At 44.8% G+C, this 24,114-nt stretch overlaps 1 protein-coding gene across 2 annotated transcripts in view; it reads right to left on the reverse strand.

Moving 5' to 3' along the window:
- Positions 1–23,753, reverse strand: part of JMY (junction mediating and regulatory protein, p53 cofactor) — a 53,616-nt gene extending 29,863 nt beyond the window's left edge. For both annotated transcript variants that reach the window (XM_066616322.1, XM_066616321.1), the window contains exon 1: positions 22,724–23,753. In XM_066616322.1, the coding sequence (XP_066472419.1) occupies positions 22,724–23,542 (819 nt within the window). In that variant the 5' untranslated portion in view covers positions 23,543–23,753. The remainder of the gene's footprint in view (positions 1–22,723) is intronic.
- Positions 23,754–24,114: the final 361 nt, after the last annotated feature.

Below are 24,114 nucleotides of genomic sequence, written 5' to 3' on the forward strand. Positions count from 1 at the left end.
CTAGTGCTGTTCTGGAAAGAATTGCCAAAGTGCTTGCACAAGAATTCATGCTAACAGCAAATCGGTTCTCATGTTTCTGCAAACAGCTGTGCAAGCTGTTGCACAAACAAAAGAACAGTTGAAATTATTTTCACTGTTCTCATGAAACTCACTAGTGCACAATATAAGGTGACGCGTTTATGAACAGGAGACACCTTCTGCAAGTGGATCCAACTCTGTATTTTTGCTTGAAGCAGACAGTGTCCATGTGGGATGGACCATGCCCTTAGGTTTTTTTTTTATGGTAAATATTTTAAATTAAGAAATTTAAAACTTATTAAAATTGAAAACATAGATAACATCCAATAACTTTGTTTTAAACAAACGTTTATGAAATATGGAAGAAAACCCTTGAGCATCCCTGAGTACAAGGCATCACCAAAACTCAGCTAAGCAAAGGCTCTTTATCTTTGTTCTTCCATGGCGCTGCTCTTAAATATAATCAACTGACTCAAACAATGAATAGAGCAAATCATGTTTGAAAATTCTGAACAGGAAATACTTGATCAGACCCTTTAGTTGTTCATACTGAAAAGCTTCATACAGTCAAGATCAAGAGAAAAAAAATACATTTCACTTAGCATTTTTCAAACTGGAATCTTTAGGAGAACTTGAATTCCAGAACAGCTTGCATATATGTCCAGATAAAAAGCATGAGTGTAAAGATATTGAAAAAGCCCTACTATCATTCATGCCATACTTTTAATTTGCAAGCACAAACCCTCCTCATGCCTAGCCAAAATGCATTCAGCGATGGCCCCTCCATTTTCCCATGTCTCTCCAACATAGCCCTTCCATTTCTGCGTGTGAAGCAATGCAAAAACAAGTCTTCCCTCCTCCCCCTGAATGTTTTTCCTCATCTCTCCTCCTCATTTTTTTCCCAGTTACAAACCTCATCACAGCATTCCCCCAACCATTCCCCTGGCCCAGCCTTCCCCAACCATGGCTTCTCCCATTCCCCGCCTTCCTCAGCACTGGCGCAGATGCACATGAGCCTGCTCTTCTCTTCCCTGGCTGACCAATTCACTCCTGCTTCTCACTGTTTGAAAAGAGCAGGAGGACAAGAACCAGAAAAAAGGGGGGGAAGATCACAATGGCCAGCATTCTACTCCTACCATTTTCTTTTTCCTGGCCAAGGACATGGAAAAGAGAGTAGCTGTGGCGGAAGTGATAGCAATTGTCTCTGCCAGGTAACAGTGTGGGTGGAGGAGGCACAATCTGGCAGCTGAGAAGGGGGTGGTTGGGTACAGCCCTGTCAGTCCTACTACTTTTGCTAGTATGTGAAAACTATTAACTTGAAATGTTTCATTTTTTAAAAAGAAAGTGGAAACAGGGAGTACAAGGGAAACATAAGTTCAGCCATCATATCAAGCTCCCGATGATTTTAGCAAAAAGCTATGGAACAAAGCATACAGATCTTTCACAAATGCTTTAAAACAATTAGTGGAAATCTGTTCTGAACAAGGTGACTGGCTCCAAGCCAAGCATTTGACTGAACAGCATATACATTCAGAAAGAAACCATTTTTCTTCCTTACATTTATTGTTGGCATAATTCACTCTTCCCTCTCTGTAAGTATTCTTATAAATTTTCACATATATATACAGATATCAAGACAATCCCTCCTTATCCATACCAACATTTTCAATATAAGGCCAGACTCAGGAATGGAGGGGAGAACCAATTCTTTTGTGGAGGCAGTCTTCTTCCTCCTGGAAATACCAGGAGGTTGGATTGAATTCTGGATTTCTCCCCCTGGTAGGAACAAGGTCCAGATGGGCCCCCTTTCTTGGGTGCACTCCTGCAGGCTTCAGGGGTAAGCGCTCCTCAGGACCCTTGGGGTACTGAGCACAACTGGGGAAGAGCCACCCTCCAGGTGAGATGCACTGCCTGATGAGCAGCACATTCCCATGCTTTCAAGTCTCATGCATTACACACTACTTTTTACAGTGTATCTGTTTTTGTGCTGTTTTTACAAATTACTGTGAGTGTGGATTCTAAAGAAAAGAGACAAAGAAAAAACTCATGGGGAAAATGGAAAAATAGGTGAAACATAAGAGAATTGCTCATAGTGTGCCACTCAAGTTTAAGGTGCTGTAACTCATGATGCAATGCTAGAACTTCTGAAACATTTTCATCGTTAACTAATACTTTTATTGATGTGCATAATAGTATTAAATGTTATTTATTCTATCATGCCACACAACCTATTAGGCATTCAGGGTGAACTTGGAATGGAGTTGGAACAAGTCAGAATTTTTCCCACTGAAATTACTATAATAATTTTATTCATTATCCAAATTTCCGTCAGATCTGGTCCGGAGATAGATGCCTTCTGTTGCAGTTCCAAAGGCCTGCTTCAGCATGACAGCGAAGAAAATCCCAAACAAGGTTGGTGCAAGAACACAGCCCTGCTTCACGCCGCTTCAGATGTCAAAGGGGTGGAGCCATCGAAGACAACAGTGCCCTTCATGTCCTTGTGGAAGGATCTGATGATGCTGAGGAGCCTGGGTGGACATCCGATCTTGGGGAGAATCTTGAAGAGGCCGTCTCTGCTGACCAGGTCGAAAGCCTTCGTGAGATCTATGAAGGCTATAAAGAGTGGCTGTCGTTGTTCCCTGCATTTTTCCTGCAGTTGTCTAAGGGAGAATACCATATCAGTGGTGAACCTGTTGGCTCGGAATCCGCACTGCAATTCTGGATAGACGCTCTCTGCAAGTACCTGGAGCCTCTTTAGTGCAACTTGGGCAAACAACTTTCCTACAACGCTAAGGAGAGAGATGCCACGGTAGTTGTTGCAGTCACCCCTGTCACCTTTGTTCTTGTACAGCGTGATGATGTTTGCATCCCTCATGTCTTGAGGTACCCCACCTTCTCTCCAGCAGAGACAGAGGATTTCATGCAGCTCAGTGATGAGGCCTCTTCAATGGACCTCAACAAGTGGGAAACCCTGGCCTCTGAGCGGCCTGCTTGGAGGCAGGCTGTGCAGCATGGCCTTTCCCAGTTTGAAGAGACACTTGGCCAACAGTCTGAGGCAAAGAAGGAAGGCCCATAGCCAGGGAGACAGACCAGGGACAGACTGCACTTGCTCCTGGTGTGGAAGGGATTGTCACTCCCGGATTGGCCTTTTCAGCCACACTAGACACTGTGCCAGAACCATCTTTCAGAGCGCGATACCATAGTCTTTTGAGACTGAAGGTTGCCAATATAATATCCAAATTTTAACTATAAGGGCTGTTTACAGGAACGGATTAGGTATGCATAAAAAGGGAAATGTGCATTTCATTTCTTTTATATTCTTCAGAAGCGTCCTAACAAAACTAAGGAAACACTAAGAGAACTGCCAGACAATAAGTTTTTTGTCTTTTTGCTCCTTCTCCCTATATCTCATGACAAGAAATCCAATGGAGTTGTGAAATCCAATGGAGTTGATTAACCAGTTTGGAGGCGAGAAGGCTGGGGCATGGCCAGAAAAAGGAAAAAAAAATACCAGGGCCATACTGTGCTCCCAAGTCTCCACGCAGGCACCTAAACAATCTGAAGAGACTGACATTTCACTAGCAGGCTTTGACAATAAGCTACTATAACTACAGTTCCAGATTCCAAACACAAAGAAAAAAGCAACACTGCCCTAAAATATACCAAACAAGTTTGACAGGACTGCTATGTCCTTTTTATTATGGAAACTGTCTGACCCTTTACTTTCTACATAAGTAGCAGCAACAATCACAAATGAAACAGTACCTTATTAAAGAAACCAAAACATTAATTACATTCCTATCCCATCATTCCTGTAAGTGGACTTTTATCCTCAAAAAGCCCTTGAGAACTAAATTTGATGTTAGGAGACAGGTACTTGTCTTAAGCCATTTCTGCCCAACATTGTATATACACAACAGGGATCAAATGTGTACACATGTGGGCTGGGCAAAAATGGGTTAAGGTACTTCCCTTAAATGGTTGGGAAACAGACACTTTTCTGAGGCCACTCAGCAAACAATACCTGAATGAGAATTTGTACCTGGGTTTGCCACATCTAAACTCATATACTAACCATTACATCAAACTGACAATATACATTTCTCTCACTACTTAGCTCCCTCCATCACATACACCTCACCTACACACCCAAAGACCATCATCACAGAGCCCTTGTTCTAAAATGAATGAAACAGATGTGTAAGAAAGGCACACCTTTCTTACAATGTAGTATCACGAAATGCCACTTCTGCCAAAGTATCACTTCGGCAGCTGAGAGGTTGTCTGTGATATAACACCTCATTAGAAACAGTACTGCTGTACACACAGTACTGCTGTACACACAGTACTGCCTGTGTGATAGCCGAGCTCTCCAAGCACCTGGAGCAGCATCTTCCTCATTCATCTCTCTTAGTCCTTGCTTTTGGAAGCCTCTTTCTGTCTCTCCTTCCCAGAAACAGTGCTCCCAAAAGGACGGCGTTGCCTCAATTATAATGAGGGCTTAATCAAAAGCTTCATGGGCCATACCCAGCCCATGGGTCTTATGTCTGACACCCCTATTTAGATCTTCAAGATGGTAGGAAGTATTTTACTGTTTTGAAGATAGCCAGCAGTTGTTAGCAATGGAAATGCACTCCAAGTCGTAACACCAACAAAACTATCTCTGAAAGGACCCAATGTGCAAACATGCCAACACAACTGCAGTGGTGGATGCCATATGGCCTCAAAGCCATTGGTTCTCATGCACAGGTTGAGATGGCTATGTTTGGAATTCCACCATGAGGGATATTATGGTTTGAGACCTTTCACTTCCAGGAGATAGGTATGATAAAATGTAGAATCCAGCCAAAGTCCTATAAACAGAATCTTTTAAGTTGGTTCCTTGGATTCTACATACTCCTGACTATATTTAACTCAGGAAAAACCCTCATCTCATGTAAATGAAGGAATATGGCAGCCAGAGCCACACACTTTGTAAAGTATCCCAAAGTATGGATACTTCCAGAGCTGTGAACCTCTTTCAGTGCAGAAATAGGCATCATTAAGCCTATAGTCATGAACTTGGTATCTTTACAGATAAGCATCAGTGTCTTCAGTATTAATACTGTATTGGTGGAAGGGAAAGAGAAGAAAGCACACAAGCCTAAACACAACATGGTGGCCAGGTGTTAACCTGATCTTGAACCCAACCTCTGGGTCTTAAATTAACCTACTTTCCTTAGGCTGCAAACCTATATACACTTACTTTTGAATATGTTGATGGCAACCTTCAGTCTCGAAAGACTATGGTATCGCGCTCTGAATGGTGGTTCTGGAACAGCATCTAGTGTGGCTGAAAAGGCCAATTCGGGAGTGATAATCCCTTCCACACTGGGAGCAAGTGCAGTCTGTCCCTGGTCTGTCTCCCTGGCTATGGGCCTTCCTTCTTTGCCTCTTTGCCTCAGTCTGTTGGCCAAGTGTCTCTTCAAACTGGGAAAGGCCATGCTGCACAGCCTGCCTCCAAGCAGGCCACTCAGAGGCCAGGGTTTCCCACTTGTTGAGGTCCACTCCTAAGGCCTTCAGATCCCTCTTGCAGATGTCCTTGTATCGCAGCTTTGGTCTACCTGTAGGGCGCTTTCCTTGCACGAGTTCTCCATAGAGGAGATCCTTTGGGATCCGGCCATCATCCATTCTCACAACATGACCGAGCCAATGCAGATGTATCTGTTTCAGCAGTGCATACATGCTAGGGATTTCAGCACGTTCCAGGACTGCGTTGTTTGGAACTTTGTCCTGCCAGGTGATGCCGAAAATGCGTCGGAGGCAGCGCATGTGGAAAGCGTTCAGTTTCCTCTCCTGTTGTGAGCGCAGAGTCCATGACTCGCTGCAGTACAGAAGTGTACTCAGGACGCAAGCTCTGTAGACCTGGATCTTGTTATGTTCCGTAAGCTTCTTGTTGGCCCAGACTCTCTTTGTGAGTCTGGAAAACGTGGTAGCTGCTTTACCGATGCGTTTGTTTAGCTCGGTATCGAGAGAAAGAGTGTCAGAGATCGTTGAGCCAAGGCACACAAAGTCATGGACAACCTCCAGTTCATGCGCAGAGATTGTAATGCAGGGAGGTGAGTCCACATCCTGAACCATGACCTGTGTTTTCTTCAGGCTGATCGTCAGTCCAAAATCTTGGCAGGCCTTGCTAAAACGATCCAAGAGCTGCTGGAGATCTTTGGCAGAGTGGGTAGTGACAGCTGCATCATCGGCAAAGAGGAAGTCATGCAGACATTTCAGCTGGACTTTGGACTTTGCTCTCAGTCTGGAGAGGTTGAAGAGCTTTCCGTCTGATCTGGTCCGGAGATAGATGCCTTCTGTTGCTTCGGATGTCAAAGGGGTCTGATGTGGAGCCATCAAAGACAACAGTGCCCTTCATGTCCTTGTGGAAAGATCTGATGATGCCGAGGAGTCTGGGTGGACATCTGATCTTGGGGAGAATCTTGAAGAGGCTGTGCCTGCTGACCAGGTTGAAAGCCTTTGTGAGATCTATGAAGGCTATAAAGAGTGGCTGTCGTTGTTCCCTGCATTTCTCCTGCAGTTGTCTAAGGGAGAATACCATATCAGTGGTGGACCTGTTGGCTCGGAATCCGCACTGCGATTCTGGATAAATGCTCTCTGCAAGTACCTGGAGCCTCTTTAGTGCAACTCGGGCAAACAACTTTCCTACAACGCTACACCCCACTTCAAAACATCTTACCTCCTTTCCAGAAACCAAATCCCTCTTCCCTCTCCAATGATACAGTTCCTGATGGTAACTTTATGAAAAGATTTATTCAAGTTCAGGGAAATTTGATTGCAGTGTAATGATTTAATTGTATTAATTATATTAATTAAAAACTAATTGTAATGTAGTAATTTAATATAATTAAAAACTGGTGATGTGCCTCTATGAGGGGGGAGGGGGAAGAGAGGGGGTTGTGGGTATCTGGGAATTGCAGAGGGAGAGCAGGGATGAGGCAAACAGAGGATTGCAGGGGGGAGGGGGAAGAGAGGGGTTTTGGGTATCCCCCACAATCTCCCTTTTTGCCCCTCCACTCCTGCGTCATCCCCTGGGGGCTGGGGATAAGAACAGGCCCTCAGTTTGGCTGTACTTGTCGTAAGAGGCAACCAATTAGCCACCGGGTAGATGGGACCCATCAGCCTGGGAAGGCAGCTCATCTAAGAGAAGGAAACTCTGACCTCAAACCACCACTGCCTTGTGGCCATATCCAGTTGTGGAAAAGGCTTCAGGAGTCAACCTCGAGGCAAAATCAGGAGCCGGAGTCCCTGAGGCAGTTCGTGGCTGTACACAGTCACACTCTGGCAACTCCTGCGACGTCGCTGGAACCAACCGTATTGGCTTCTTACTTGAGAATAAGCTCCACTGAACACAATGGGACTTCCTTCCAAGTACGTAAGTGGGTATACAAATGTGCTGCTGGGTTATCGATGACTGTAGCTGACACTCCTGTACAAGTATCCTTAATATTTTTGATCAAACTTTAATTATATACAAGAACCATTTTATGATTTCTGCTTGCTGGACTACTTCATGTGATATCTATGGGTTTTGGTTAAACAAAAATAACTTAAACCAAACATCTTAGCTTATGAGGAGGACCTGAAACTTCAAACTGAGAAACAAAAGGTAACCATCTCTCAAGCATCCTTTTAGAGATACAAACACCTGACCCACCCACTTGTGATCTGCAATTCCAAACATTCTGCTGCACTTTTTCAGCCTTACTTGCAATAAAGTACAAAATATTCAGTAGCTCCAAGGAACGAACTAGATACGAAGGATGGGCATAACAGTAATTCGTCTGAGAATCTTTAAGACTTTACAGCCCAATCCTATGCATATCTACTCAGAAGTAAGTCCCATTGTGTTAAATGGGGCTTACTCCCAGGAAAGTGAGCACAGGATTGCAGCCATAGTGGATAAACTAAACATGAGTGTGAAGCTCAAACAAGACTAACACTGTTTTAGATTATAACCTCAGGAGCATCATTTCCAATCCTTTAAAAATAAAAAAGTACCTGTATTGCAAAAACAGTAGTGCTAAAGCTACAATCCTATATAATTACTAATGGATTAAATCCCACTGAATTTAATGAGACTTCTGACCGAGTATGCTTAAGATCATGCTGTAAAATTTAGAACTCAGTCCTTGGCAATTAACTAACCTATACAAGCTTGATCCTAGAACAAAACTTTACAAAGAAATATTTAGAAAATTTATGGAATAATAAATGTTATCTCAACTTCCTGCTGGACAATGATTCAAACTCCAGGATTAGCCAAGTAGCAACTGAATCAAATCACAAAGGCATGTATGTTGAACTACGTACGGGTGAACCCTGTTTATCCATGGATTTTGCATTCGAAGATCTGGCTCAACGTGAGTCCCATGGATCCACGCTGAGCCAGATTCAGGTCCACCCAAACCCTCCAAAGACAACTGGAGCTGTGCACCAGTCATCTCGAGAGGGTTTTCTAAAGCCCACAGAGTTTGCCCACTGCCTGGAGACTCTGCAGGATTCAGAAAGCCCTCCAGAGGTGACCAGAGCACAGCTCTGGTTACCGTCAGAGAATTGAAGGGGCCCGAAAACCATACATTTCATTATCCACAGTTTTTGGTATCAGTGGGGTGTCTGAGAACAGATCCCTTGGGGATATCGAGGCCCCACCTGCATATGAAGGCACTAATATGATGATACAGGAAAAAGATAATCTCCACGATTGTGTTGTCAATTTCTTGGGCAAGAAGCTCTCCTTTAACTTCCCCCGGTTAGTAAAAGGCCCAGATAAGAAGCCTTCATTCAAGATTTATAATACATACATGGTATGTATTCCAACAACCATTAGTTGTTTGTTTTTCCTCTGGAAACCGCTTTGTGAACTTTCTGTTGAAAAGCGATATGTAAATACTGTTAGTAATAATAATAATATTCTTCCAAAGAGGAGGAACAGAGAAGCTGGAAAGCTGAAGTCCCTCCTTTGGGGGAAAAAAGATTTGACAGGAATCTCTATAGGATAAGGCAAAGGCCCAGGCTGAGGTATATTTTAGTTCTCAACTGATTCTGTATCTCTCTGCACACCAACCAGATTGTTTTGCCATTCTAGACAGTTGTTTTGAAACACTCTTTATGAGTAGGCTCTCTCCACAGAAAAAAATTCTTCCTACAGTGAAAGTAAAAAAAATGCCAGGAAAGCAGCAGGGAACGATGTTGTACCTAAAGCCTCATGAAGCAACCAAGTTAAACCACAAAACTTATCATTTCAAGGTAAGTTGTCATTCAAGATTCCCCTAGGAGTAGTATGGATGTGGTGCCAAATTTCTAAGCTGTGCTGTTCTCTCTAGAAAATGCAGAGTATGGTTTCCTTTGTGGCCTGCATCTGGACTTATTTTACAAGAAAATGTGATGAGGAAGAACCCCACTTAAATTTAACAAAACACACAGTTTGAAACAGTATTCTATCCAGTTTATAAAGTTGAGCAATGAAAACTATCATTGGTATGATTACAGCTAAGTGTTAAAAACTATCAGTGAACTGGAGCATTCTGGTACCCGAGGTACGACAATGGAAATGTCAGCCAACCATGTCGTCATGTTGCCCCCTCGCCTGTGCTGGACATGCCCCCCCCCCACTTTCAGAACAGCTCCATTTTGGAGCCAGGGAGAATAGATAGGCCCAACTTGCTGTCTCCAGCAACAAGGGCTGCCTGCACATGAGCATCCCCCATGATAAGCCCGGGAAACACCTAGAGCACTGTAGAGGCAGAGTGTATTGCCCCCCAGCATAATAAATGTTCTCGATTTCCCCTCCAACACCACCCCCCACGGCCTGGCATCTGGAGCCTGCATCCCTGGTCACCTACTTTGTCCACTAATGTTAAGAACATTCACTGCCACTTTTTCATTTCTGCCCAAGCCTCTGCCTGAGCTAAAGGAGTTAACAGTAATACTGAAAATGCAGCATGTACAATTATTAAAAGGCTTGCAATCGTACACTTAAATTTTTCAGGATTATAGCATAAATTGTTTAACAATATTGTTTTAAATTTTTTGTTTTAGTTTTCTGGGAAATAAATAAAAATTTTTGCAGAGAAATATGATATATAGATATAAAATCTCACACACATACATACACACACTTCAGTCATATAAACTACAGGGATATATCTAGGAATGAGTGAACCACATCACTCCCTAGTCTACTATACTACTTCCAAACCATGCCCCAAAATTAGAAGGGCCTTTTCTATGGCCCATTGTAATTCTATCCCATCTTCTGTTCTTTGGGGTAGATTTAATGGCATCTCTTTTCAGGAAAGAATTTGTCCCTGTCCTCAGCGGGTTGTAGAAACGTTAGACCACCTTCTTCTTCATTTTCCGCTTCACAATGAGGCCAGAAGGAAATGTCTGGCCTTCCAATTTCACCTTAACTCCCTTGCTGAGCATTTTGCTATACTGCAATTTTTATTAACCTCCTCTGATTTTGACATTGTTTCTCAGATAGCTAAATTTATCTTACAAATTGTGGCGACTAATCTGAAGCGTGCCCCTACTCATTGAAGTGCTTGGTTTATAGGTGTCATTTGCAGTCTGCCACGTTATACTTGTGCACATCTGTATGTTCTTTGTTTGTATTTTCAATAATGCCTAATAAAGGTGTCTGAATCTGAATGTACTTCCAAGTCCTCCACCAGCATTAGGCCAAAGCCCAATAGTTGCACAAGGCACTCTTATTATCACCACATAATGAATAACCTCTCCATGGGGGGAGTGGCAATATAACAGGTTTCACTAAGCCTGATTCCAGGATAGGCATGTCAGCACAGACTGATGAAGTCTTCCAAAAGCCCTTGCAATCAGCATGACCAGATGAATTGAGAAATATAGGAAACTGTTAAGAGCTGATCCTGCTTATCCAAGTAAAAAGGAAACTGAGAAAATCCAATTTGAAATTTATGAATGCCTTGAAACAGTTAACACTATACAAAAAGACTATTTAAATTAAAAAGACCTCAAGTGCAGGAACTATAGTTTTAAAGCAGACATTAATAATTATGTCCAAAAATCTCTCTTTTAGAAATGTTTTTTAAAAAAATCTAAGAAAAGCCAAGGGAGCAAAAAGTCTAGGAACATAAGATATTTTCATCATAAGAAACAGGCTGCTGAATCTCACCAAAGCCTGTAGTTTTGCATACAGTGTCCAACCAGACACCTCTGGGAATGTAAAAAACGAGACATAACCACTCCCTATTGCCTTTTCCTAGCATGTAATAATCAGAGGTATACTACCTCTGAATACAATGGTTCCACTTAATTGTCAAAGGCACTGATAAAGATAACCTCCATGATTTGTCCATTCTTTTCGGAAAGTCAGCCAAGGTCTAAAGCAGGGGTTCATAACCTGGGATCCATGAATGGGCTTTAGGAGGTGCATAAGCTAGGTGCAGAAAAATTGTATGTGTTTATATGCATTTTTCTGGGGAGGGGGTCCACAGCTTTCCTCAGATTCTCACAGAGGTCCATGACCTCAAAAAAGGTTAAGAACCAATGGTCTCTAAAGCATTACAAAGTGGTAAAAGCATTACCACTGAGGTGCCACCAAAAACAAAATCTACACTGACAAATTATTAACAACTCCATCTTGAATAATATTGAGAATTATACACATTATTGGGTGCTACCATCATATTGAACGTGTCCACACTTGCAGCAAAAGGGACCAGGAACACATGGTGGTAGTGTAGAGACTCCCATGATTGCCATCTTCTAACATTTCGCAAAACCACTCTCATAACTTATGCACTTCCTTCTGTTTAATTTCCAAATCTGAGAGAACAGACTAGTACTAGACTGTCAGCCATCTATGGAATTGGCAAGGTAGAACAGACATTTTCAAATAGCTATTATAACCTAACGTTCATCGGCAACACTTGAGGTTAACAAATCATGAGAAAAATGTGTTTATGGCCCAGCACCCCTGTATCTACCAGACTGGATTCTAGATACCCTACTTAAATGAGTGGAAGTTCTCTTTTTAATTAATTACAAATGCACACACACACGATCAAAACAGTATATATCACAATATGTGAATGCAGACATTAATACCGAATCAGACACAGATTGTTGCACAGCATGTTGCATAGACGTACTTCCAATTCTTGTTCAAAGCATTTTAAAGAATCGGGGTAGTGTCAAATGCATGGTTACTGAACTGCCCATGCTTGGATCCTAGGCGTGCACCAGCTAATTTGAATACAAACCATTTCCCCATGATCCTAGTCCTGCTTTCTTTTTAAAGCCGATATCTCCTAATTGGGCAGACAGATCCAGGTCCCATAGACTACCGATCTGCATCATGGCTGCAAGCCCATGAAGAAGATAATCACAAAACTTCCTGGTTTCAAAGCAGTCTATTAAACTACTAACTTCTTCCTCTCTCAACTGAGTTCTTAGAACGCATAGATCAATTCCCAAGACTGTCTAAATAACAAAAAGGTGTGACCAGCTTTAAAGTAGTTATTAACTCATAAGAGTTGAGACATCAGTCCTTACGCACATATTAGAAATGCCCAACTTTGCAGGCTTACAGACTTCCTGTTTCCCTGATTGTTTTAAACAGCCTCACCTGGATCAAGCAAGTCACATAATTTCTGACTGACATGCTACAATTATGTACAAAAAGTTAGGTTACTAGGCAAAGTCAGCAGATGAAAGTCCACAGTAATTAAGCCTCAAGCAATATACACAGGAAAACAATGCATGTACAATTCCTGATGCACACACATCTTGTGTGCCTTGTACCAGTCTAGTGAGTGAATATTACAAGAGCATAACAAAACTTCAGAAAGCAGAGAAAAAGGATCTTGGCTATTTTATATTACAGGTCCAGCCTTGTTATACACGGATTTCACTCAACACAAATGGCCCCTGCAAATGAGAAGGAACGTGCTGATCCCTGGAGAAAGGAAAAAAATCACCCCTTTAAAATCAGTTTTATCTAGGATTAAAGCAGTTAAAAAACTGCTTTTTATTGTTGCAGAGAGATAGTCATACAAGTGATTGCAGGTATAACCTAAGTATCCACAGATTTTTCTATCTCAAAGTTGATGAGAAGGGCCCTTTAAATTAAAGGAAAACAGTTGTTTAATAATGCCAGAGAAGGCAGCTGGCTGACAATCCATCAATCATTCTCTCTGCAGGCTTCACTCCTCCCTTCCCTCTGAGCACCTGAAAGGCTAAATGGTAGCGATTATCACCTTCTCCATTCTTTCCCCCTTGCTGGGGCTCCTGGTGAAGGGAGGGATTGCTGTCTCCTAGTGAAGCCTAAGCGCCTTGAGAGAGACTGACTGCCTCTGTGTGCATTACAAAGGTCAGCAAGGTTGTTTTTAAATCACCAGAGCAAAGAGACTTTGTTTTTTAAATTGATTTGCTATAGTGCGGTTTTTTTGCCATCCACCTGAGTTCTTGGAAAGAACCCTTGTGAATAATGAGACTCAACCTGTATATCTTAGCTACTGTGATTTAAATTGTATGTGAACCAAACTTCACAATTATTTGGCAATATTTCTAGTTTTATAACATTAGTGTCCACAACTGGTTTACAACTCTGATTTGGTTTATAGAAGCAGATGAAGCTGCAGTCATAGAAGTCTCCATACCACCACTCCATTTTTTTGGTGGTTTTAGCTGCAGGTATGGAGGCATCCAATATGATGGCAACATCCCAAAAGGGGAGTATGTCTAAATATTAACCAGACAAGATTTGCTTAGTACTCCTTGGGAAGTTTTTCTTTTTGGTGGCATGTCCGTGGTGACCTTAGCTGACTTGTTATCAGAAACATGGTCTGGTGTCCTGAGAATGAACAAGCAAAGTCAGAGACACATGTGCACCCTCCTCTCCCTCCCTTTAGCCTTCATTCATAGTGAATGACAACTTCTAATCATTTTCAGCAAACCATGAACGTCAAACATATTAGGCTAACTTATTATAATGAATATTTATATACTGTTTTAAATCACAGAATAGCTTACTTGGCAAAAAAAATAAATCCCAATTCCCAAAAGAGTTCATACTCTAAAAAGATGCAAAAGAAACACCAGCAAACAGCTACTTGAAAAGACACTAGCAGACTGAAGGACAATTGCTCTCACCCTGCTAAATATAAAAGGTGCAACACCTTAAAAATAACCTTTTCACTCAGTTACTAAGTCAGATCATTGGTCAACTAGCGGGGAGCCCAACCCTGTGCTACTCAGCACTGGAACTCCAGCCCCACTACTGGCACTGGGTGTCGTAAAAGTGTCTGGAGGCATTTCAACAACAGTGGTGAGCCTACTACACAGGCTGAGAGACCAGTGCCAGTCAGCACTGGACCTCAGCCCTGGAAAGACAAGAGCCAAGAACGCTGGGTAGTAAGTTTTCCTGCTGGGCAGCAGGAAGGCCTTTCAGGAGAGGGGACGGACGGTGGGAAAGCAGGAATGAGGCAAAACCGGGCGGGGGAGGGAGGGACCGAGGGTGGATTGAACCCGGTAGAGGGGCAGAGACAGCAGGAGAGGCTGCTGCCAGATCCTATGCCCACGTGCAAGCTGAGCGGCTCGACAAGAGTCTCCTTTGTTCTGCACTAGCTGAAGGACTGGCACAAATCCAAGGAGACCCTACAGGGCCAGCCGCACTTGACATGGGGTAAGGGAACCTCAATTTCCTTACCCTGAGGAGACCTTTGGCAGCTTCCCTGGCCCCATAAGATACAGTGTCGGCCATTTCAGGGCCACTGTACCACTGGGCACCAGGAAAGGATAAGATTGAGTGTTGTACACGAAGTCACCAACTGGCAGTAAAACTCTAGGGTTTCAGACAGGGGTCTTTCACAGATCTACCTAGGGATGTCAGGCATTTAATCTGGGACCTTTCACACATGCTTCATCACTGAGCTATGGCCCCACCCCTTATCATAGGAGACTATATGTTTTTCTATAACTTGAAGAATGCAGTTTTCCAGCAAAACTATGCTTATATAGTCTATATATAGAGATATCTATATCTCTAGTCCAGGGGTGCCCAACCCCCGGCCCTGGGGCCACTTGCAGCCCTCAAGGCCTCTCAATGCGGCCCTCAGGGAGCCCCCAGTCTCCAATGAGTCTCTGGCCCTCCGGAGATTTGCAGGAACACACACTGGCCTGACGCAACTGCTCTCAGCGTGAGGGTGACTGTTTGACCTCTTGTGTGAGCTGTGGGATGAGGGCTCCCTCCACTGCTTGTTGTTTCACGCCTGTGATGCAGTAGCATCAGCAAAGGAAAGGCCAGTCTTGCTTTGTGCAAGGCCTTGAGCTTTTGAAAGACCTTCATTCATATAAGTTCATCTTTAATATATTCACTTATGTAAACTTATGTAAATTTGTTCAAATTTTAAATTAATTCTTTTTTTCCCCTGGCCCCCGACTCAGTGTCAGAAACACAATGCAGCCCTCCTGCCAAAAACTTTGGACACCCCTGCTCTAGACTAACCAGAAAAACGAACTGTAACTGCAACAACATGGGACTGGATTCTTTCCAACATCCCAATTACCATCCTTTTCAGTTAAGGGCAGGAAGTCAAAACACCTTATTAATCTATCCTCCCAAATCCTTGGAAGCACAAATCAATACAGGAGACCTGAACTCGTAAAAATACCTCTCACCTATGTACTCACATATATTTTCTTGTACAAATACTGTATGCAGAAGTTGTTAAAAACTTTTTCTTGTACTTTTCCCTCTGCAGTCTTCATTCTGGTTGTGTTTTACAAATAGTTAAACCACACTTGCTGAATTTAAACTGACTTCATTGGGACCAACACCCCTATACTAAATATTTGTGTCAGTGCCATCAACACAGCAGTATTTTTTCCTACTCTGTTCAAAGCCCATTGGGGGGGGGGAGAATGGGGCATTGCACTGGGGCAGCCATCAAGCCATCCAACTAGCTATGAATTATCATAAATGAGAATATGCTGGCTATGATAGTGTGTGCATCGGACTTTACACTTGAGCAGATGATTCCCTAGGCCCCCAATATCTGAAATATTTAAATCATGGAGAATTACAGGATTTTTCAGTGTGTTATTACAAATTAAAGAGAACCACATTAATTGGCAATATATTAAATATAGTTTTGAAGGAAACTCGAATGAGGATTGGAGGACAGGAACCAAAGGAAAATAAATTCCACATAAGTTTTACTTGAGAACCAAGATTTTTATATCACATCCTATTAGTATGAATTATATATTCTTATTTTTCTATTTTCATATTTTTCAATACATTGCTTAAGAACATTTACAATTACATCATTTTAAACACATAAGCCCCTATTAAACAACTTACAGCGCAATCCTAACTGCACGTTAGGCTGGTCCAAGTCCCTTGTGCCAGCCTCAGAGGGTAGCAAATGTGCCGTAAAGCCCATTTGCGCCTCCTCATGACAAGCCATGCCAGTGAATGGAGGTGCACTGGCATATGGAGGCTTAATCCGGCCTCCATGGTGGCTTGTGGGGCAAGTCTTGTGTCAGCCCAACTAGGCCGATCCAAGGCTCTGGGGTGGGCAGAGAGGGAGGCGTTCCAGGGTGGGGAAGGGCAGCCCACGAGGGTGGGTGGGTAGTGGGAGGTGGGGCTGGGGCCCAGCTGTTATGCCAGATCCCAACCCCCGTTCCCAGGGAGCTCAGAGTGGCTTCAAGCCGCTCCGCTTTCCTTGGGCTTGTGCCACCTCAGGGGATGGCACAAGTCTGAGGAGACCCATAGGGCCCAAATGTTTCCCCTTACCTCGGGTTGAGCCACTTTGGGAACTTATCCTGCACTGGATACAGCGCAAGCCTCCTGGCTTGTCTGTTCCAGTGCAAGATAGGATTGCGCCCTTAGACACATAATTTTAGCACAGTCAGCCTATTATTTTAAAAAAAATCAAAATTATGTTCAGGAAAACTATTTCCTTTAACCACAACTTTTCTGTGTAATTTGGATTCTAGTGCAGCATTTCTTTAGGATTATTGAAAAGGTTTAGAAAGATTTAAAAGCTCTGAATTCAAGCACAAAGTGAACTGGAACAGATATTAACTGTTGCAGAGCTAGATTTGCCAACTAAACAAAAATTGGCAGTGTAGGCGTTCCAAAATAATGAATGAAAAGAAATCTTGACTGGTTGACTCATACAGCAGTATGTTAATTATTAAAGGTAAAGGCAAAAGAGAAATTTTAAAAAATTCCCCTGACTTAGGCAGTTGATTTGCGCAAATTCAACCTCACGCAGTCACAAAGCAAAACAACAAACAGTTTAAATACTGGAAGTTTCTCACCCAGTGGTATTCATACCACCGGTGGTACTTAAGGTGGTACTCACAGGACCACCAGACCCCTACTACCTGGCAACAAGGCCAGCAACACAACAAGCAGCACAAGAGGCTTGGTGGGCAGAGCTCCAACATGTGCTTTTTGAAGTTCAAAAAAGCCTCCCAGTCTGGAAGTAACTGGTGATGACACTGCCAGTTACTTCCAACAGTACTTCCAATAGGTGGACCATGTGAAGTGGTACAGCTGGGGACAAACGTTGAAAAACACTGGTGTAGGTGATTCTGCCCACCATTCCACCTCCTAAACACATGCCTGACAGCAAGGGTGAGATTAGAGAATGCAGCTGCCATTCCCTCAGTCAGTTTCATTTCCTGCTTTTTCCTATAATATTTAAAGAGAAAGTACTTATTTTCCAGGTGCAAGAGATTTTCAAGGCAATTTTAAATAGATGCAATTTAGCTTTATGTACCAACTTCAGAACATAACCCTCAAGTAAGAGGAAGAGACTGTACAATATTTGTTTTTCATAGATTTCTCCATTACTTTATGCTAATAGAAGACTAGTTTTAGAACCATGCAAAGCTTTACAGGACCCCTCTGAAACCAAGAACACATTTCCTCTGAACATTCTAATATAATTTTTTATCATATAGTTCCTAGAACCCAGTATCTCTTCTTCTTGAAAGCCACTTTCAAGTACAGATGGTAAAAGTAATGTGAAAGAAAATATATATGAAGTTCATGAGCTTGGTAGGTTCACATTTCAGGAAAAGAACTCAGTCCCATCCTAAAGAGTGGAGAACCACTGCCTCAGAATTACACATTAATATATTAAACACCTGTCATCTGTTGCACCATTATCATGGAATAATTTAGCCAAGTGAGAGACTAGCTTCTTGTTTCAAAGAAAGCCACTATCAAATGAGTAACAGACAACAGAAACCTGAGAGCCAAAGGGTAAAGAGCAAGCCACCTAATTTATCTCCTTTCTTAAATATGAAACACCTTTTAATTAAAGATGGGTCAGTTTACAAAGCAGACACTAACAAAGACACTGACATCAAATATGAATTAAAACTTACTGGAAGCAATTAATAAATTTGGCTACCATGGGAGCTCCACAGCAATAAAACTCAAGATCCTACAACCTGGGTTACATTCAAACTGCAGATCACTCCACTCTGGAAAGTTTCAGCTTTGCCTTATCTTACCCATGTATTTACCTATGATTCTGTCACCTACTGAAAGCCTCTCTCTACTGAAAAATCTACCCCACTTTTTTGTTTTATTACAATGCCTTAGAACTATACTACAGCAACTAAAATTTCTCTGAGGATACAAGGGTAGGGCTTGTTAGTTCATCACTAAGAACAGTAAAAATCAATCTCTCTCAGTTTTGATACCGAGTTTTTTAAGTAACTGGGCAACTAGGCACCTGGAATTTGACCATGTCTGCCTTCCTCCATTCCAAATTATTTTTTTCTTTAAAATTGTGGAAGAAAGAAGTGAAGTTGTGCATTCAGATATACCAAAACAGTAACTAATAATTAATAACAGTATTTATACACCGCTTTACAACAAAAAGTTCAAAGCGGTTTTCTGAGAAAAATCAAACAACTAATGGCTCCCTGTCCCAGAAGGACTCACATCTAAAAAGATGCAAAAGAACACCAGCAGGCAGCCACTAGAAAAGACACTGCTGGGGTGAGGTGAGTTTGTTACTCTCCCCCTCCTAAATAAAAGGAACATCCACAAGAAAAGTGCTTCTTACCCAGTGAGCAGTACTCATGACAAAATCATGCTGCAAATTTATATAGTTGTATATGGTGCCACAGGCAAAATAAGCAGGACAACTGGTTCACCAGCCACCTTTGCTCGAGAGGAAATAGAGAAGGAAACAGAAGGGAAGGGACAACAACTGTGATTGAAGCGCAAGATTAACATTCCTCTCTCTCTCACACACACACACACCCCCACACACATGCTGAGAAAGTTCAGTTGAGCAAATGTGTTCCTCTTCAAAGCAATACAATTTACACACACACACACACACACACACACACACACAGAGAGAGAGAGAGAGAGAGAGAGAGTTCAGTTGAGCAAATGTGTTCCTCTTCAAAGCAATACAATTTAAATCTAGCCAACAGAGGTTCTTATAGCAATACCAATGTGCAGGTCAATTATGCATAAAATCAACTTCAGACTGGCACAGACAATACCCTACATTTGTGCAGAGGACTGAAACCACAGCACCCAGATCTGGTTGGAACATGGAACTGTGGTTTAGGAATTCCAGTTTCTTTACTTTCAGCTGAGCACAAAAGTGGGAGAAAGAAAAAGTAAGTGGAGGTTCAGGTTCAATCCCAGTCTAACAACTATGTTTTGTTGGACCATAATAACAGTGTCTCATTTTAACTGTTCTCTTATACATTCAATTCTTGTTCCACTTGTTGTTCCCAGTTCCACTAGGGTTAGGTTCCTTGAAAACCTAGTGGATACCGAATTGGTGGATACTGAATCATTGAGTCAATTGGAAAAACTGGGTTAAGTTCCAGGGGACTCCTTTCACCATACACTCTATGAATTTTATGAACCTGAATCTTAACTTGAAGTCTATGGAGCTGGGTGATAGCGGGGGGCTCATCTGCATCACCAACATCTGATGCTTTCTCCTCCATTCTGGATGCACTGAAGGTTGTGGCAATAGTGATGGAGATTTCTCCATGCTGGCTATCCCTTGACAACAACAACAAGGTATTTATATACCGCCTTTCTGGTCAGCGGATTACTCCTCTGACTTTATTCAAGGCAGTTTACATAGGCAGGCGTTTCTAAATCCCTCAAGGGGATTTTTACAATCATAGAGGTTCTCTCTTTCAAGAACCAACAACATTTCAGAATAGATCTTCCTGGTTTGGTCTCACTTCTGGCCTTCAGTTCTCCCACGCAGGCTGACAAGCAGCTCCATCTCTCACATGGAGGGCAGCCAAGATACTTCTTGCTCACACCAAGAGCAGGTGGAATCACTCAGCTCGGCTTGGCAGCTGCTTCAAGGTCTCACCATTCAAGGTGCCGGTGGCCTCAAACTGGCGACCTTCTAATATTATCTTCGGGCTAACAAAGGCTCTACCCTCTAGACCAGACCTCCTGCCCACTTGACCCCTTGACCCACTGAAGGTTGCTGGACCAACAACAAGGCCTGAGATCAGAAGTGAGGAGGGGGTTGCTTCACACACCTTCCTCCTCCACCTGTCTCTTGGCTCCTTCCCTTGGTTCGCCCTAGCACCAGAGCACGTAGCCTTCCAGAAAGCTCTCATCATCAGCATCTCACATTGCCAGGGTTGTAAATGCTCAGCTGGAGTCAAGATGGTGCCCAAGATAGTGGGGTAAATCTGGAAGCGGTCACAAATGTGTCTGACTATTCTTCATGGGCCAATATGCAGCACCAGCACAATTTTTGTGGATAAGGAGTCACAGATAATGAGAGGTAGGTGGCAATTCTGCCCTTTGCAGATAAGCGAATTCACATAAAAAGAGAACTGACTGTACTACTAAGTTTTATGCAAGGACTACATTGGCTAAACAACAGTCACAAGATACTTGGGAAGCAAGTGGTAACACTACACAGTATGTTTGTCACTTATTTCCAGTGATAACTGGGTTAGACCAAAACTAAACATGATATCCAATCATGTTGGCATCCTTCAGTCTCGGAAGACCATGGTGTCACGCTCTGAATGGTGGCTCTGGAACAGTGTCCTCTCCAGTGCGCGAAGCCTGGGTAAAGTAGGCATGGAGGATAGGCTGTTACCCATGCAGCAAATCCCCCCTCTCCACGTCGCTGAAATGGTCCAATGGAAAGGCAGAAGCCAATACGGTTGGTTCCAGCGGCGTCGCAGGAGTTGCCAGAACGTGACTGTGTTCAGCCATGAACTGCCTCAGGGACTCCGGCTCCAGATTTTGCCTCGAGGTTGACTCCTGAAGCCTTTTCCACAACTGGCTGTAGCCACAAGGCAGTGGAGGTTTGGGATCAGAGTTTTCCTTCTCTCAGATGAGCTGCCTTCCCAGGCTGACGAGTCCCATCTACCCGGTGGCTGTTTAGTCGCCTCTAGTCAGTTTGGCTGTTTGGCGATATCCAATATTACATGTTTAAGGCAAACAAGTCCTTTACATAGTGATGATGCAAAGTACTGCAGGGGTCCAAAGTTGGTAAATGATCACAAGAATACATTTCTGCATACTCTTACAATCCTAACAGTAAAGAAATACTTTCAATAAGTTGGCCAGTATTGATCATAACAGGACATCGGGTAGAAAATGGCCTCAGATATGTAAAATCTAGGTTTCAGAATTAACTCGCACATTGAATTATAACCAAAATATTAACGACTGAGCTCAAAAAGCATTCAAATGTGAAACTAACTGGTTCAGATATTGAAGAATCTGCAATAGTTCCTTTAGATACCAGCCCTGCTTAGGACCAACAAAAACTACTTCAAAAGCTGATACTGTGCAATCCAGATGACTAGACATCATGCAGCCAATCCTACCCCCCAATGTTGTACATTATATAGCCACACTCTCAGAGCACACATGGCAAACTGAGGCCTGAGAGAGGTAAGTAAAATATTTTAGGCTACCTAACCATCAAGGGGTCTCCTCAGACCCACACCAGCTATTTACTGCAGCAAGTCCAAGGAGAGGCAGGAGCATGTTGAGCACAGAGAACGGGGATAGAATTCAGCATGCACTGCTGCTACACTGCCCCCTCCCACCCCTGAACTACTCCCTGCCCGCCCCACCCAAACCCTCCTCCAGACTTCCCCCAATAGCACCTTACTTGCTCCAAAGCAAGCTGGGGCCATCTCTAGTGGGCGCACAAACCCTCTGGCCATTTGCACCAGAGGATGCAAAACACATGACAGTGGCACAATATTTACAGCGCTGTAGCAACACTTACAGTGACAGATCACAAGCTCTAACATTGTAAATGCCCAAAAGGATTGGGCCATAGATTCCTCCGGACCTGACTATACAAAGCCACACTAGAGACTAAAGCCTAAGTTACAGTCTTATGCATAATTGCATAAGACTAGCAGCCCAATCCTATCCACACTTACCTGGGAGTAAGCTCCACTGACTCTAATGGGACTTGCTCCTGAGTAGACGTGGCTAGGGTTGGGCTGCCAGTGGGACTTACTACAGAAGAACAGCCCAATCCCTTCCACACCAACCTGGGAGTAAGCCCCACTGACTTCCTCCTGAGCAGACGTGGCCAGGACTGGGCTGCTAGTGGGCCTTACTACCGAGGCTGGACGAAGGGGGAGGCCCTGCTTCCAGCCACCTCACCTCCTGGATGCGCCTGCGGGCGCGCTGCAGCACCTCCTCGTAGCCCTTCTGCCGCAGCTCGCTGAGGCTCTCGTAATACTCCTCCGGGTCGTCGGTCTCGGCGAAGAGCACCTGGGAGAGGATCTTCCAGCCGCAGGTGTCGAGGCAGTGGCCCAGGTACACCTGCAGCTGGTAGCACAGCGCGTCCATCTCCTGCTCGGACAGCTCCGGGGCGCCGAAGAGGACGGTCCACATGCCCGACGGCTCCTCGGGGAAGACCGGCAGGCAGGGCTCCAGCTCCGAGCTCACCGAGCACAGCTGCTGGTGCACGGCCCGCAGGTCCTGGAAGGAGAACAGGCCGGCCCAGCTGCACTCCTCCCCCGACGGCGGCTCCGGCTCCGGCTCCGCGGGCTCGTCCCTGCCCAGCTCCAGCACCTCGATGTCCTCCGCGCAGGCCGCGGGGCTGAGCGGCGCCTCCGGAGAAGGCTGCGGCTTCCGTGCCGGGCTGCTCCTCGCCCGCGCCGGGCTCCTCTGCGCCGCCCGGGCGGGAGACCCCGGCGAGCTCCTGGCGTGGCCGGGCTCGGCGGCGCTCCAGGCCGGGCTCTTGCCGGCGGCGGCCTTGGAGGCGGAGGCGGCCCGCGGCTCGGCGCGCCGGAGCTCCCGGGAGCCGCTGCGCTGGCGCTGCGCCGTGCGGTTGTGGCAGGTGACGGCGAAGCGGCCCTCGACCTCGTTCCAGGCCGCGATGAAGACCAACTTGTGCCGCTCGCGCTCCTGGAAGGCCTGCGGCCGCACCGCCACCCAGTCCGCCTCCAGCGTCTCCTCCAGCGCGAAGGCGCTCATGGCGGCGCTCTGGGCCGCTCACTGCCCGGCACCGGCCATCGCGCGCGGGGTGCGCTCCCTCGGCGGCCCGAGCCCGGCTGTGGCGGCCGCCCTCCCGCGCAGGTACTCCAGCCGGTCACGTGGAAGCCCCGGATCTGTTGACAAGCCGCGGCGGCATCAGCAGCGGCTGCGCCCCGCCTCCAGGCTCCGAGCCCTCCGGCTCCAGGCTGCGGCTCCTCCTCCCGACGCCTGCCGGGCGAGGGGAGAGCGGCCGGGACGCCTGGCGCCGGCGCCGGCGCCGGCTCCTCCCTCCCGGCCCACCAAGCTCCTTCTCTCCCGCCGCCCTCAGACAATGTTCCCCTTCAAGCCACGCAGGCGGCGCGCACGTCGCTCGCCCCCGCTCTGCGCATTACCTCACCGGCCGGCCGTCGCCGAGGGGCCTGCGGATGCTTTGGGCAGGGCTGTGGCAGGTGCTGAGGCGGGCGCCTCGTTGGCTCCAACGGCACTCAGGCTGCCGGCCTGTCCACACCTGCCGGGGAGTCAAGCCCCTTGACGCTAATGGGGCTTGCTTCTGTGTAGACATGCAGAGGATG

This window comes from Tiliqua scincoides, chromosome 2 (assembly GCF_035046505.1).
Source record: "Tiliqua scincoides isolate rTilSci1 chromosome 2, rTilSci1.hap2, whole genome shotgun sequence".
In the NCBI taxonomy this organism is placed as follows: domain Eukaryota; kingdom Metazoa; phylum Chordata; class Lepidosauria; order Squamata; family Scincidae; genus Tiliqua; species Tiliqua scincoides.